The 17,780-nt window shown below is 40.1% G+C and overlaps 1 protein-coding gene across 2 annotated transcripts in view; it reads right to left on the bottom strand.

Moving 5' to 3' along the window:
• Positions 1 to 17,780, bottom strand: part of FBLN1 (fibulin 1) — a 57,669-nt gene that overhangs the window by 6,144 nt on the left and 33,745 nt on the right. Inside the window, exons 13-16 of one of the 2 annotated variants that reach the window (XM_063446745.1) lie at positions 17,415 to 17,546; positions 16,729 to 16,852; positions 6,166 to 6,302; positions 895 to 1,029 (exon numbers count right to left, since the gene is read on the bottom strand). In XM_063446745.1, the coding sequence (XP_063302815.1) occupies positions 895 to 1,029; positions 6,166 to 6,302; positions 16,729 to 16,852; positions 17,415 to 17,546 (528 nt within the window). Of the gene's footprint in view, positions 1 to 894; positions 1,030 to 6,165; positions 6,303 to 10,643; positions 11,080 to 16,728; positions 16,853 to 17,414; positions 17,547 to 17,780 lie in introns of those variants that run through there. The other variant, XM_063446746.1, reaches the window with a different exon arrangement.

The following is a 17,780-nucleotide window of genomic DNA, read 5'->3' as shown; positions in this document are numbered from 1 at the left end:
GGTACATTGAGCACACTGAGGGTAAAGGAGGGTACACTGAGCACACTGAGGGTAAAGGAGGGTACACTGAGCACACAGAGTAAAGGAGGGGGCACTGAGTACACTGAGGGTAAAGGAGGGGTTTACTGAGTACACCGAGAGTAAAGGAGGGTACACTGAGCACACTAAGGGTAAAGGAGGGGTTCACTGAGTACACTGAGGGTAAAGGAGGGGTTTACTGAGTACACTGAGAGTAAAGGAGGGTACACTGAGCACACTGAGGGTAAGGAGGGTACACTGAGCACACTGAGGGTAAGGAGGGGTTTACTGAGCACACTGAGGGTAAAGGAGGGTACACTGAGCACACTGAGGGTAAAGGAGGGGTCACTGAGCACACTGAGGGTAAAGGAGGGGTCACTGAGCACACTGAGAGTAAAGGAGAAGGCACTGAGCACACTGAGGGTAAAAGAGGGGTCACTGAGCACACTGAGTGTAAAGGGGGGGTCACTGAGCACACTGAGAGTAAAGGAGGGGTCACTGAGCACACTGAGGGTAAAGGAGGGGTCACTGAGCACACTGAGAGTAAAGGAGGGGGCACTGAGTACACTGAGGGTAAAGGAGGGGTCACTGAGCACACTGAGGGTAAAGGAGGGGTCACTGAGCACACAGAGTAAAGGAGGGGGCACTGAGTACACTGAGGGTAAAGGAGGGGTCACTGAGCACACTGAGGGTAAAGGAGGGGTCACTGAGCACACTGAGGGTAAAGGAGGGGTCACTGAGCACACTGAGGGTAAAGGAGGGGTCACTGAGCACACTGAGAGTAAAGGAGGAGGCACTGAGCACACTGAGAGTAAAGAAGGAATTTCTGCAGAAATATCATAAAAACTGTAAACTAATTGTAAGAATGCAACTCACCGACTGCCATGCCATCTATGTAACGTTTCTGGATGTCGAAGGAGTCTCTGAGATTGCCTTCTGCAATGCGGAAACTGATTTCTGGCTGCAAGCCGTGAGGGTAGACCGGGGTCACTGCACGCAGGAAGATTATTTCTACAAAAACAAAATGTTTAGAAAAAGGGGCAATTTACTAAAAATCGAAGCGCATCAAACTCAGTAATAATAAACTCTAAATAAGCATTAGCTGTTACTTTAATTTCTGTTAGTAGACTCCTCTAAATATTAGAAACCACTTATATCTGTCTGTTTCAATGCGACACTCATGTAACGATATTTGTTTAATGCGGCACTGTCATAATTTGCTAAGACCCCCGACGGTGGCATTGCCACTGGTGGCCTGGGAGAGGTGAGTTTAACTTACCTGAACCAGTTACTCGCAGGCGCTGCCATGTTCCTCCAGCAGGTCCTTGTCTGGGAGGGGAGGGTGAGAGTGCCGCCGCTTTAACTGCCTGATGGGTAGTATTTAACCTGCTCACTGACTTAACCATTAATTGTTTTATCTAAAAGAAGATTGACTATTGGGTTTTGTATTGCATGTTATTAGATCTTCTGCTCTATTGATTATTGATATTTTTATCCGTTTCTGAGCTGAATTGTACAGTTAATAAATATATATTTTTGGAACAATCTTGTTTGTTATTGTGTCTATAGATTAGCATCAATGAAGAATCCGTGGGAATCAGTTAATTAATGGTTATTATTAAGTTACCTCCTTTGTATCAAATCAATCCTCGCTTGTTCAAATAAATGAAAGACTGATTCCACCGATCAGAACTTCTGACAAAGGCAAGGGGGTGAGTGAAGATCGCCGCTAAAGGCAACTTAGGGGTTAAACCGTTCGAGAATGGTTTAACCCTTTGAGGTAAGAGTGCCTCCAGGGCAGATTAAGTTGTTTTGGTGCCTGGGGTGTCCCTTTAAAGAGAAACTATAGGCAAGGATTACACACTTGTATTCCTAGCACTATAGCTCCCTATAGTGCCCCCCTCGCTCGCGTGACCCCTCCCCCCCCCCCACAGCACAGAACCCCTTCATCACTTATCTGAATACAGAGCCATTGTCCCTCTGCGCTGGGTCAGGCAGGAACGTCAGGGAACTAATGCGCATGCGGACAGCCACAGAGGTGGAGTTAACCCTGGATAGTAAATATTGCAGTTTCTCAATAACTGCAATAATGACTATTGCAGGGTTAAGGGGAATGAACAGTGTACCCAGCTGAAATGGTCTGGATGCCTATAGCGTCCCTTTAAGGCCAAACCTAACTGTAACCCTAACCAGTTAAACCAAGTTCTAACCTAAACCATTTAATCAAAACCCTAACCCTCCAACCCTAACGGTAATTCTAAACCTAACCCCAAACCCTGACACTAAACTAACGATGTCAGGGACTAAAATCTCTGCCATTTTCGCCCTTTTAATAATTTGATGCAAACAACGTCACAACGTCATAGCGTCAGTGTTGAAATAAGGAGCTTAATATACTGATGCAGGCAGGGCCGGATTAAGAGCACACTGGGCCTGGTGCTGACAATTATGATGGGCCTAATTACGGAATCTTATCGACCAAAAACATTAAAACAATCATACCTCCCAAGCGTCATGTATCTGATGGAGATGGTGCTGGAGGGAAACTCATAGGATGCAGCTATAGGAAAACACATACTCTATGCTAATATCTCTCTAATTTATATCTTTCAATTAAATCCATAACCCTTAACAGCAGTGTCCAGTGAAGCAGGCAGTCAATGGGCGGGATAAAAGGGTGGCCACCGGTGCGAATCACGTGACCAGACCTGCCAAAAGGGGAGAACATGCCCAAAAAGGGGGCATGTCTGTCCAAAGAATTTGAAGGACAGCCTGGCATGAATGCATGTCAGGCTGCCCGCCAATCATGCAGGCTGTCCAACTAAGGGCATACTATGCAGGCAGCACCCTGAGCTTGACATAAATGCGTCTAATGATGCGCTCACTCAATGCTTTCTAAGGACTGTCCCCTAGCACTCGCTGGTCCACTTGTCTCCTTAGCTTCTTACTAGCAGGCAGAAGTTCCTGGTATATAGTCTGAGACAGATAAAAGGTGTATGTAGTGAGTGTAGATGAATGGGGACATGCCACAGTGTTAGAGAGACCAACGTCTGCATTACCTAAACTAATTTTATTGTCAGCCAGTCCACACAAGTTTTGTTCCCATACATCCCTCTTAAGCTTCCAAACTTAAAGGGACACTATAGTCACCAGAACAACTACAGCTTATTGTATTTGTTCTGGTTAGTAGAATCATTCCATTCAGGCCTTTCGCAGTAAACACTGTCTTTTCAGAGAAAATAACTCCACTGGCCACTCTTTAGATGGCTGCTAGAGGTGCTTCCTGGGGCAGTACTGCCTAGTGTGCAGCACTGCTATTCAGTGTCTCCACCCTCGGCATGCAGACACTGAACTTTCCTCATAGAGATGCATTGATTCAATTTATCTTTATGTGGAGATGCTGATTGGCCAGGGCTACGACTTGTGCTGGCTCTGCCCCAGATCTGCCTAGTTGACAGTCTCAGACAATCCTATGGGGAAGTATTGTAATTTGCTCAGACCACCACTTCTGATGATGTCAGCAGACAGTCAGTTCAGAGGCAGAGCCAGCAGCTGCAGACTTGAATACAAGTTATATTTTTACTATACTTAGGGAGGCAAGAAGGGGGCAGGGTGGTGGTTTTAACATAATAGGGTCAGAAATACATGATTGTGTTCCTGACCCTATAGTGCTACTTTAAGCAAGAGTATGTGAAGAGTAGTTAAGGTTGCCACCTTTCTTGGAACAAAATACTAGCCTTAATCCTTTGTATAATCACAAGGAGTGACATCAGAGTGACATCTGTAAAATCACCAACAAACTACTCAGTTTGATTCTGCTGTATAGATAGATTGCTCCCAGTGTCTCTGTCTCGCAAGTCACACAGTGTCTCAGTGCCCCTATGTATCACAGTGTCTGTGTCCCCATGTCGCCCAGTCCCCTAGTCTCCCAGTGTCTCAGTGTCCCCATTTCTCCCAGTGTCTCAGTGTGTCCCCATGTCACTAGGACACTGAGAGACATGGGGACACTGGGAGACATGGGGACACTGGGAGACATGGGGACACTGGGAGACATGGGGACACAGACATTTAGGGAAACTGGGAGAAATGGGGACACAGACACTAGGGACACAGACACTGGGAGACATGGGGACATTGAAACATTTGGGGACACTAAGACACTAGGGACACAGAGACATGGGAACACAGGCACTGGGAGACTATGGGACACTGGGAGACTATGGGACACTGGGAGACTATGGGACACTGGGAGACTATGGGACACTGGCTGGGAGACAGACACTTGGGGACACTGGGAGACATGGGGACAGTTGTGGACATAGACATGGTGACACTAGGCACACAGAGACATGGGACACAGACACTGGGAGACTTGGGGATACTGAGACACTAGCGACACTGGATGGGGGACACTGGGAGAAACAGCGTCCCCATGTGTCTCAGCATCCCCATGTGTCTCAGTGTCCCCAAGTGTCTCAGTGTCTGTGTCCCCATGTGTCCTAGTGTCTGTGTCCCCATGTGTCTCAGTGTCCCCATGTGTCTCAGTGTCCCCATGTGTTCCCTAGTGTCTCAGTGTCCACATGTGTCCCCTAGTGTCTCAGTGTCCACATGTGTCCCCTAGTGTCTCAGTGTCCACATGTGTCCCCTAGTGTCTCAGTGTCCACATGTGTCCCCTAGTGTCTCAGTGTCCACATGTGTCCCTGCTGCCTTTCCCCCCCCATCCCTCACTTATCTGAGCTGTCGAGCTGCTGTCTGGACTCTGTGCTGTGTTGCTGGTCCCCACGGATCAGTGAGTAGTACAGAGAGGCAGGGATATGCATAGACATAAAATACTAGACGCCGCATTGACTTGGATCGGTCACAGTGTGATCTGCAGCATAGACATGTCTATGATCTGCAGAGCAAGGTCCTCAAAGTAAACATGGTTAGTCTTAAAATCCACCTGGAGGGTGTACAGATCCAGTAGCATGATGTTTAATCCTGGGATATTAAATAAAATTAACTGACATTTGCTGCTTTAAGACCTCTGTGGTTATTTACGTTATCGACTAAATTTACTCAATACATTGAAATTATTTGAATTTCCTGATTGAAACTATGCGTTGCATTTGGATTTAGGTTTGCTAAAATTATAAGTTTAGTGAACTAACCCCACAATCTATCATCTTAATATACATGTTTTAAACTGGGACTGGATCTTTGCCTGATTTGTAATGTATTTACTTTTCACCTATTTTTAACTAATATGGATTTTGGAACTGTGCAAAATAAAATGTAGATATTTACAACTCTTTATTATTGTCAGCTCTGTCTTTTGCACTTTGAAGTCCGCATGGAGATAGCATAAAGAGAATAGGAGAACAAACAATCACATCACTATTTACTAAAGTGAGATTTGTCACTAAGGCAAAGTAAATTAAAAAAAATTAGGGACAGAAGTCCTAATATATAGACATATAATACCACACCGGGTGACCGGCCCAAAATGGCGCCCGCATTTCATGGCCCCCCGAGGTCAATGCGGCGTCTAGGTATTATATGTCTATGGGGATATGCTGTACCTTCCTATCCCTGCCTCTCTCCACACACAGTGACCCCTACTGGCCGGTGCTGGTATTGCAGAGTAATCTCCACTTATTCTGAGAAAAATACCTGCATTTGTATTGCCAGTATTACTGCAATACCGGCACGGCCAGGCAGTCTCAAATACCGTCTGTGCCAGTAAAATACCAGTCAGGTGGCAAACCTAAGAGTAGTGTGTGTGTAAAAAAAAAAAAAATAAATTGAAAAAAAAATTTTTTTTTTTCATTTTTTTTTTTTCAATGGGCCTATTCCATGGGCCTGGGCCTGGAGCTGCAGCTCCATCAGCTCCTATGTTAATCCGGCCCTGGATGCAGGTCACAATGAATACGAGCTTACGATACTAGTTAAAATATAAGCTTTTATTCATAAAGTCATTCTAATGATAAGCATGAAGTTAATCTTTAAAAAAAAAAAAAATATTATAAAATTTCAGGCACTCTGGCCTATTGCAATGTGTCGGCCTGCAGCTAGTTAGGATATATCGACTGTCCCTACCTGCACTGTGTATATTAGAGACATTATGTATCGGAAAGTTACTGTACTAAGAGAACACAAGACGTTTACCTTCAGGGCGACTGAATTCGCGGAATGTTGGCAGAGAGATCACCGTGTTGGAAATGGTGTGGACCGGATCAGCAATGCACGTCAGATCATTTGGTCGGCAGGACTTGATGCAGCGGACCATGTCAGCTCGTTCGTAACTGAAAAAAGGAAGGAGAGAAGATTAAATGGCGGAAATGTGACGTGGAGCCAACTGTGCTGCTAAAAAAAAACAAAAAACAGCCAATGGCCAGGTTTTTCCAGTTCTGTTGTTTAACTTTTTAAATGATTTATCTACAGAAATTATCCAGTAAAGTCTAGGAGAATTTTTGCAGATAAATTGTTTGAAAAGTATTTTTTTCCAGCAGAATGGAATCACATCTGATACCAATTGAAAGTAAATAAATGGAGACTCACGTTCTTTATCCGTATTTAAGGAGCTGCTATTCTGTGATGTCATGATTTGCTCCTTATAGGGACACATTTTAATGTATTATACAAATAATGCGTTACATATACCGATCTGGTGTTTGCTGCAATCCGTCAGATTTTCCGCTTCTGTAGTGAGCCATTAAACCAGAAAGTGGATATTACCTTATTTTTTCTAGGTTAGTGCTGAGTATATCTCACATATTAAAGCACATGAATGGATTATGTGCACTAGAGGAGTTTATGGGAGTTTATTGTAGTTAAAGGGACACTCTGAGCAACTTTAGTTTAATGAAGCAGTTTTGGTGTATAGATCATGCCTCTGCAGTCTCACTGCTCAATTCTCTGCCATTCAGGAGTTAAATCACTTTTGTTTCTGTCTATACAGCCCTAGTCACACCTCCCCTGATTGTGACTTGCACAGCCCGCATGAAAAAAATGGTTTCTATTTCAATCAGATGTAACTTGCTTTAGAAATTTGTATTACCTGCTCTGTAAATTGAACTTTAATCACATACAGGAGGCTCCTGTAGGGTCTAGCAAGATACTAACAGTACAGTTTCAATAAGAAATTCTAAACTAAACAGACTGTGCAACAAATACAGTTTAAACATTAGACCTTGATCTATCTTTACAGGAAGTGTGTAGGGAGACTGTGCAAGTCACATGCATGGAGGTGTGCCTATGACTGCATAAACAAAGTGATTTAACTCCTAAATGGCAGAGAATTGAGCAGTGAGACAGCAGGGGCATGTTCTATACACCAAAACCACTTAATTAAGCTAAAGTTGTTTTGGTGACTATAGTGTCCCTTTAATCAGCTTTCTGGTGGAAACTCCACACACCACAATTTGTTTAGGTCATGAAAACTATGGGATTTATGAAGATTTTAGACAAAAATAGATAGGGAAAGTTTTTACATTCAGCTGTTCTAAAATTATCAATTCTCTTTTCTCCACACGTACTGGTTCAGTCAGTAAAAAAGGATGAAGGAAAAACGGTTTTCAGTGGATAATTTAATGGCGTGTGCACATAAACTGCAGATTTTGCACCATGTGGTTTACGCACTAAACTGTGAGATGTGATGAATGCAAAAAAAAGATTCGAAAGTCTACGCCAAAATATATATTTTTTTGCAGCTGAGTTTTTTTTGAAACGCACTTTGCAAAACAAATTTAAAAAATAATGAACCACTGTTATTGTGCTACAGACAGAACTCGCCCTGCGCTTGTACTGCCCTCACTTACTGGGTGCAGTGAGACGCGATGTCATCTTCCAGTGCCATAAAGCTTTGGCGGAGAGATCTGTGCTGTCAGAGACTCACATCACTCTGATCCTTCCTGCAAGCTGAGCAGAATGAAGGACTAACAATCCCTTAAAAGCTCAGTATCCTACACAATTTAATTCAATATACAGGTTCAGGGTTTAAGAATGTCTTGTGTATTCACTTTGATACATGTCTCACATTTTTGACATACTAGCTGTAATCGACCCATTTTACACACAGTGTTTACATTTGTCTATATGCAATTTAGTTTTACATTCTGGATATCAGATATAGTTTGTGCACTTGTGATTTGTGATGCAGATTGACAATCTATCTGTATACCATATAACTGATTACTAAATTGTTTCTATGGAAATCACCCCGCCTCTTATACGAGTTTGCGCTCATTCTATGATTGTATACTTTTTATTGCTTACCCCTACGTAGACTCCTTTAGAAAGATTCACGTTTAGGTCAATAGACTGTCTTTCTTTCGGTTAGTGCCATATTGCTGCGCAGGGCAGAGTGAAAGCCAAGATTTGGTGTCATTTGACAGAATTTCTTAACGGAATAGTACGTCAGTCACGAAACCATGGACTCAGGTTGGCACCAAAAAGGCATCCACCGGCATGTAACGCCCAACTCTTGGTCACATTCCCCTTTGAAAGGGTTAGTCACTAAACACTGAATTTGAGTAAACTTCATTCAAATAACACGGTACAGGCTAACATAGCCAGGCTGAGGTTCTAACCAAGGCCTTGATTTAATATTTTTGGATAAACTCTTCAAATGATTTAATATTCTGAATAAACTTTTACAATGCTGGGAATTCAAAGTGAATTTCAGATTTAATCTTGGCAACACGTGTAATGATTTGTAGTCAGTATTATCCCAGAACCAGTATTTATGGCGACTGCGCATGTACAGCTGGGTTATACAGAAAACCTACACACAGACAGCCACAGGCAAAACTGTCGAAATTAAAACATAACTGACACTTCCTTTTATCGATTTTGGCATAAAATGTAAATTCACTTTGAATTCCTGACAATACACTCTTCGGAAAAAAAAAAAACCTTTACAAATCTGTGTATCATTGAAAGATAAAGGAATTCATGTATTTCTAGGTAGGTGTGCTGGGTATGAACATTGCCCTAATTTTCTTTACAGAACATTTGCTATGAACTTGATGTAGTGCTACAGCTCTTCCACACCAGGGGAAGAGGGCTAGTGACACTTAGAGGGAGATGGCTAGTGATAATGAAAGAAGGGAGAGGGCTAGTGACACTAAGAGGGAGATGGCTAGTGATAATGAAAGAAGGGAGAGGGCTAGTGATATTTGGAAGAGGGCTAGTGACTTTCATAGAGAGGGCTAGCATATTTTGATAAGAGGGCTAGTGACATTTGGAAGAGGGCTAGTGATATTTAGAAGGAGAGGGCTAGTAATATTGTGGGAAGGGGGCTAGTGAGGGTAAGAAAGAGGGCAATATTTGAGAGAAAAGAGTTAGTGATTTAGTGATATTCTTGGAAAAGAACTAGTGGCACCGAGAGAGAGGGCACGTGATATGTGTGTGAAGGCTAGTGATATTGGGAATATCTAGGTAGATGATATGAACAACAAATACGCTAATGACATTATATAAAATAGAGTTTGTACTATGAGCAGGGAGAGAGCTAGTAACATGAGGGAATGAGTTAATAATAATATAGGGCGGCCAGTAACATTATGAATGCAGAACTAGTGCCAGTGGTCATAGCACAAGTGGAAGAAAGGTAAGGCAGAGCATGCTTGGTCATAAACAATCTTTAAACCCCTATGTAGGAATCTGGCCTAAACATGATGATCTGGAAACCTATCTCCAGTGTCGCCCAACCAGACAGACTATGAAGTCAGCAGTCCGTCAGAGAGTCACAACGAAATGTACAATGTCACCATTTTGCTAACCAAAAAGTCCACACTATTTCCAGGAAGCAGGTGGTCACCAGGAGTAGTGAGATGATACCGCAATACTTCCATACGTAACTGATGTGCCCAATGTTTGTTCCCTTTACTTCTATGCCAAGTGGCATAGCAGTCATTCCTAGGAAGGTCGAAAATATGTCAAGGGAAATAATTTTTCATTTGTACATTTGCTAGAAATCTAATAAAACCAATATATTGAAGAAAGTGTGTTGTCTGTAAAGAAACTGCAAGTCCTGCTGGCCACCTGGAACATTTTAAAGAAACAAGGAAAATACTGGACAAAGGCAGGAAAACGAAAATATCACAGCAATGTGTATTTCTACGATGTACGAACTACAATGAAAACAGATCTGTTTATAAATGTTTATTCACTTTGGGTCTGTTTTAAGACCACAACGCAGAACTTATAAATTCCAGTTCAAAGGAGAAAAAAGGGACCCGCTTGTGTTTAAAGAATTTAGAAATAACATATTTTTATCCCTGGCTGTCTCTCAACGACACCAATGGGTTTATCTTCAGATGTAGCCAAGTCTTCATGTAGAATTTCCACCATAACCTAATCCAATCTAAGCTTTCTTGATGGGCTTTTGATGTCCTTCTAGGCCACCCGAACAGACAGTGAGAAAGTTGTAATAGCTTTAAAGAGTCTGAAACTAACTAGGTCTTGTGACATGTGGCCAGTTGGTGCTAAATTGAGCATGTGCTCAATTATACATCCCAAGACCCCAAGTAATAAGAAAACATAACAGATATTAAGATTGGAGGAAGTCCAAGAGAGACATGCAACCTTTCTTCTGACCAAGTTGACATACCCCTCTACCCAAGTTATGGCTGGACCCCATGTAACAAGGAAAACTTTATTAAACCTAAAACAAAAATGGTGGAAAAAAACAGCAATGAAGATAAGCCCCCAAAGCAAATATTGGATCAAAGCTCTTTTGTGACAATGACATGTAGTTTAGCTACAAATGTGCTGACAGTCCCATGGCGAATGAGATTCATCTGGATAGTTAGAAGAATGTCCTTGGGTTCTGTGATAGTTTTCAGCACATTCACAAGGCCACTGTGAGAGTTCGGTTTAGTGGTGATGAAATGGCCCTCCTCGTTCCCACTGGTGATGGACAGTTGAATGTCATCCCCGGGGATGCTGTGGGTGGGACCCATGCGGAATACGCTGGAGGGAGGTTGGATGTTGGTGGGGAGCACTAGGTGGTGAAAGCTTATTCTCAGGGGCAGGCTCTGGCACTCAGTGTCACTACAAGGCAAGCGCTCACAGCGACTGCAAGAAAAGTGAGAAGAGAAGACAAGAAAAGGATTAATGAACACAAAGCAAGCAAGCTAGCGAGCAGGTGAGTCTTCCAGTAGACGGTGCCCAACTCCAGCATGCAACGAAGTTTAAAACACTATTTGGGCTCTATATATATCAACAGAAACCTGGAGGAGAGAATCTAGGGAAAGAATGGGGCAATCGCCAGCAACAATCAATTGTTTTGTGTACAATCTGTCTGCGATACGTACAGAGAAATTACTTTACAGTGATAAACATGGATGTACGTTGAAGTTCTACAAGGGAAGCCAAAGAAAATAATGGCTACAAATTGGCAAATCTACTGTCAATTACAAGTGACCTTGACGACAGAAGCTGCTTAACTGGCGCAAGAGTTGAATTTACCAATAAGTGTCTCCCGGAGCCAAGGTAATCAACCAAATAGAAATAATGTACAAATGTATCATTGTAACCACTACCTGCACTCAGATACAATTATCGAGCAACAAAGTATCTCAATTTGTGAGTGATCTTACTTTGTAAACCATAACTACCAACTGGAATTCATCTAACAATAGATTTATCATTTTGAATGGATTTTACCAGCTACACAGTAATGAATGTCCCAAGCACTATAACCACTGGAGCCTGCTGCAGTAGTTATGGTGTTAGGAGTGTTCTGGCCCCATCCCACAGTAAGATTTCAAAACATTTTAGTACGGCTTGACAACTACAGTCACATTCCCTGCGCCCAGTTTCCTACAGCCGGAGGTGTCAGATGTCTCTGCAGAGCAATGCAAGGCCAATGCAGGACTGCGCTTATCTGACCGCCATCAACACGCTATGTTCCATAGGTGACCGCTAAATGACGCTGTCTGGGCATTGAATGGCGACAAGTTGAGTGACTTCCAAACATGTCAAAACGGGAGTCAAAAAATGAAGCAAGGTAGCAGAACTGGAAGCTCAGTAAGTATAAATTCACCCCGGTGAGTGTGCCATGGGCCCTGCAGGCTTACAGTGGCTAGTTAATTCTTGGTCTGGCTAGTAGTTTAGGCAATGGTAACATTTTAGGGTTGAAATCCCCTGTGCAGCCTTCCCACCCATTATACCTGCCATCTTGGAAACAGAGAGAATAATCTTAGCTAAGAATGTATAGCTGTATATCAGTACGTATAGTTGTACATTGCCTGGATGACAGGTGAGTGTTATATTTTATAAATTATATGCAGAGCATGTGTTTCTTATTTCCTGTTTGACACAGTGGGGGAATTCAAAATGTCCCGACCATAGAACCCAGTGGTAGATACACAGAAAATGGTAAATAGATACCAAATCTTGGATGGGCGTGACGTGAACCCCAAGAAAGGACGTGACCCAAGGATTCTATATCACCAACGCCACATTGACTGTCATACGGACATGGTGTAAGGGGCAGCACGCCATCTCCCCAGAGACAGTCACAGAATAAATCCACATCTGGGGAGAATTTCTGACGTCACTTTTCATATATCATGTTATCTATTAGACATGGGCAATACATTTGTTTTAATGTGTTTATCCGAAACTAAATCCTTGAACTTGTTAAATGAATTCATTCCTTATTGGTTTATCTATGGGATTACCTGCAGATAATATCGATTTGGAGATTTGGAATTGGTGGGTTTTGGCAACAATTATCAACCATTGTATTTGGACAAGTAAGAATAATGATTTTTTTTTTGCACAAGTCTATTATTTAATGCACAGTTTACAATTATTATTGCGATTATTTAGCATATTCCGTAGCTCTTTACCGCATTAAAGAGGGGAAATAAAGCAGGAGGTAACTGGCAAACAAACCAGACATGCATTAATTAACAAATAATTTAATATGGCATACAACCCCTTTGGATTTGTTTTAAACTAATCGATTGGTTTAAAAGTCAATTAAACGGGGTTTTATGCTGGGTGAATCAACTTGTCGTCAGACGAGTTGATTCGTTTAATGAATTGTACATCTAAAACAAAGTAAATTCGACAGAACCAGGAGGTGAAGAGGGCCCGGGTTAAATTAGCTTAATAAAGTGATGCTGAATAATATTAAGAGTCCCCAGAAATCCATTTTTAGTTATTCTGTTGTATCGCAGCCTGGATTAAGTCAAAGCTTTGATTAAAGCACAATGCGTATAGAGTATAATTTCTTGTCTCAGAGATCCTGTAATACCCCCGTAGGACAGTAGTAGCAGTGTCTGCGTGGAAAGGATGTGAAGTCATTGTATATTTACACATTATTCTGTAAAACGTTTCTGTAGTTTTTGTGAACGTAATTGGTTTAATATAAATCTGCCCTTATCGGAGGGTACCGGCTAATGAACAACTTGATGGACATGAAATATCTTGATATAAATAACAGTAATATGCACTAGGTGGCAAGACAACCTCAGGACATTATATCAGACGCCGTATAAAGGGTACAATCACACATGGAGTTTTATTATTTAAGTTCATCTTGAGTCTCTCAAGGCGACAGCGATATTGTCAGGAAATTACGTCTACAATTAACTATCTCCCGGCACGTTAAATCAGGTCCCAAAGATAAAGCCTGTTTTAAGTCTGATGAGAAAAAAAATGCCAAAACAGGGCACGGGATTTGTCTTGTTGCGGCTGGAATAATGAATCCATGGCTGGTAACGATTCCTGGAACTTTCTAAGAGACTAATAGCCAAATAGGGTTATTTACTAAGGTACGAATTCAAAGTGGATTTTAATTTCCTGGACAAAATAGCTTTCAGCTTCACTAACTATGGCTACACTTTGAATTCATTTTAGTAAAAAGCCCTGTAAATATATCTCAGAGATATGTGGGATTCCATAAAACGCAATAAATATAAGACAATGTTTAGCAATAAAAAACATACAGAGTAAGTGACTAGATTCTTTTAAAAAGGCAGCAACTAATTATTTCTCATCCACTTAAAGGGATTCTCAACTCACCATAACCTTCTATGTCTTATTGTATTATTACAGCTCATTGTATTATTACAGCTTATTGTATTATTATAGCTCATTGTATTATTACAGCTTATTGTTTTATTATAGCTTATTGTATTGTTACAGCTCAATATATTAATACAGCTAATTGCATTATTACAGCTCAATGTATTATTACAGCTCATCGTATTATTACAGCTAATTGCATTATTACAGCTCAATGTATTATTACAGCTCATCGTATTATTACAGCTCATTGTATTATTACAGCTCATTGTATTATTACAGCTCATTGTATTAATACAGCTCATTACATTATTACAGCTCAATATATTAATACAGCTCAATATATTAATACAGCTCAATATATTAATACAGCTAATTGCATTATTACAGCTTATTGTAGTATTACAGCTCATCGTATTATTACATCTTATTGTATTGTTACAGCTCAATGTATTAACACAGCTAATTGTATTATTACAGCTCAATGTATTAATACAGCTAATTGTATTATTACAGCTCAATGTATTAATACAGCTAATTGTATTATTACAGCTCAATGTATTAATACAGCTAATTGTATTATTACAGCTCAATGTATTAATACAACGTATTTAAAAAGGCAGAAACTAATTATTTCTCATCCACTTAAAGGGATTCTCAAACCACCATAACCTTCTATGTCTTATTGTATTATTACAGCTTATTGTATTATTATAGCATATTGTATTATTACAGCTCAATGTATTAATACAGCTTATTGCATTGTTACAGCTCATTGCATTATTACAGCTCATTGTATTATTACAGCTCATTGTATTATTACAGCTCATTGTATCATTACAGCTTATTGTATTGTTACAGCTCATTGTATTATTACAGCTTATTGTATCGTTACAGCTCATTGTATTATTACAGCTTATTGTATTATTATAGCATATTGTATTATTACAGCTCAATGTATTAATACAGCTTATTGCATTGTTACAGCTCATTGCATTATTACAGCTCATCGTATTATTACAGCTTATTGTATTGATACAGCTTATTGTATTGTTACAGCTCAATATATTAACAGCTAATTGTATTATTACAGCTCAATGTATTAATACAGCTCATTGTATTATTACAGATTATTGTATTAATACAGATCATTACATTATTACAGCTCAATATATTAATACAGCTCATTGTATTATTACAGTTTATTGTATTATTACAGCATTGTATTGTTACATCTTACTGTATTATTACAGCTCATTGTATTGTTACAGCTTAATGTATTAATATAGCTCATTGTATTATTACAGCTCATTGTATTATTACAGATTATTGCATTAATACAGCTCATTTTATAATTACAGATTAATTTATTAATACAGCTCATTGTATTATTACAGCTTATTGTATTATTACAGCTTATAGTATTATTACAGCTTATAGTATTATTACAGCTCATTGTATTATTACAGCGTATTGTATTATTACAGCTCAATGTATTAATAAAGCTTATTGCATTGTTGCAGCTTATTGTACTGTTAAAGCTCATTGTATTATCACAGCTTATTGTATTGTTACAGCTCATTGTATTATTACAGCTTATTGTATTGTTACAGCTCATTGTATTGTTACAGCTCATTGTATTAATACAGCTCATTGTATTAATACAGCTTATTGTATTATTACAGCTTATTGTATTATTACAGCTTATTGTTTTATTATAGCTTATTGTTTTATTATAGCTTATTGTATTGTTACAGCTCAATGTATTACTACAGCTCATTGTATTATTACAGCTCATTGTATTATTATAGCTTATTGTATTATTACAGCTCAATTTATTAATATAGCTTATTGTATTGAACAGCTCAATGTATTAATACAGCTCATTATATTATTACAGCTTATTGTGTTATTACAGCTTATTGTATTGTTACAGCCCATTATATTATTTCAGTTTATTAAATCATTACAGCTCATTATATTTTCAGCTTATAGCAGTGGTTATAGTACTAGGAGTCAATGGACTCCATCCCTATGTTTTCGGTCTAAATTTCGGGCTCCCACCAGCACCCATATCCTATACCCTCTGCAGCTATATGAATTTCCCCTTTGTCAAGTGAGAATTTGTTCAAACTTAGATGACAATGAAAGGCTGACAGTGCTGGGAGAGGGAACTCCGTTGTAGTTCCAATGTTCCCAATCGTGGCTGAGTGGAAGAGTGTCAGGAGATAGTAAAATAATCTCCATGGAGTCATTTCAACAATCATTCAGAAAGTGATATAATAAACTGAATCTAAACACTGCCATATCTGGCCATATATGTGACTTTCCTTCCAAGTGTGCTTTAAATGGACACTATAGACACCCAGACCACTTAAATGAGATGAAATGTGTGCAGTGTCCCTGTCCCTTTAGCCCTGCAAGTAAAAATATTGCAGTCTTAGAAAAACTGTGCACGAGGACGTCCAGCGTCTTCAAACATCGCTGGAATTCAGGTACGTATTTAAATGGTTTTAACCGTTTAATTGCAGTGGGGGGGGTGGCCACAAGGGAGGGGGCAGAGTGACACTGCAGCTTTGTATTCCATAGCACTAAAGTGTTCCTTTAAATGACAGATTCGTTATTATAGAGAGGCTCCTTCCTCGCACCCCAAACATCAAATGAGACCAATCAAATTTCTCTTACCTGTCACTAGATCTGCGGTAATTCTTTGGGCATTCGAAAGACAAGCAACGGAATCCTCCCTGAACATTGACGCAGGTCTCTGTTCCCGAGCAGTTGTGCGTTCCGGTAACGCATTCATCAACATCTGTGAGAGACATTGTATTTCTAACATTAATGACACAGGACGCAATACACCAAGGTAGTGGGGTCTACAATTCAGTGAATTGTGGAGAAATTATTGGCTATTTTGGCCTTAAATTTGAAATTCACGTTGAATTCTCTCTTTGGTGAATAAGCCTGATTGTTGTTGCTTTTCCGTTTGTGTCTGTTAGTTTGATAGAAATTATATCTGAAGTGTGAACACATGGACTAGGGCAGCGTAAAACATAAACAGATCACTGCCTGTATCACTGTACAATGTTTGTAAATTACAAATAAAAAAATGTTAATGTTATTTCAAACTGTTCAACGAGCGATCTTATCTTGTTGTTCCAATAAATGTCCACTAGATGTCACTGTTGCCTATTCTCAATGCCCCATATTTTCATTGAATATCTGAAATTAATTACTTCTCAAAAACTAAACTTTCCAAGTTAAATGTTTTTCTTGCTTAATATCTCGGTAAATACCCCAAGATTTGCTCATTGGTTCCGCAAAACAAAGGAAATGTTGAAATCCTGGTATTATAAGGAAAAAGCTTTCCGTACCTTGGCAGTTGCGGCCATTGGCTGCCAGCGTGTACCCAGTCAGAGGGCATGTACACCGGAAGCTGCCGGGGACATTGTTACAGCGATACGAGCAGATGTGACCACCCGTCGGCAAGGCGCACTCGTCAATATCTGTAAACCGCCAGAGAGCAAAGAGAGAGAGCATTACTACGGAAACAACCATTATAGATTTAATGATAATATATGATGACACCAATATATTCACTAATGTATCACAAGAGCTTGCACTCTATTTGTAAAACACTATGCATGCCAAAGGAGGGAATGTATAGAACTTTCACCTGGCAGACAAAGTCAAGTAAATATTATTTCATTCCAAAAAAAAGGAAACAATTGGACAATCTG

The sequence above is a fragment of the Pelobates fuscus genome, chromosome 3 (assembly GCF_036172605.1).
Source record: "Pelobates fuscus isolate aPelFus1 chromosome 3, aPelFus1.pri, whole genome shotgun sequence".
Taxonomy (NCBI): domain Eukaryota; kingdom Metazoa; phylum Chordata; class Amphibia; order Anura; family Pelobatidae; genus Pelobates; species Pelobates fuscus.
This window is presented reverse-complemented; position numbering and strand designations above follow the sequence as displayed.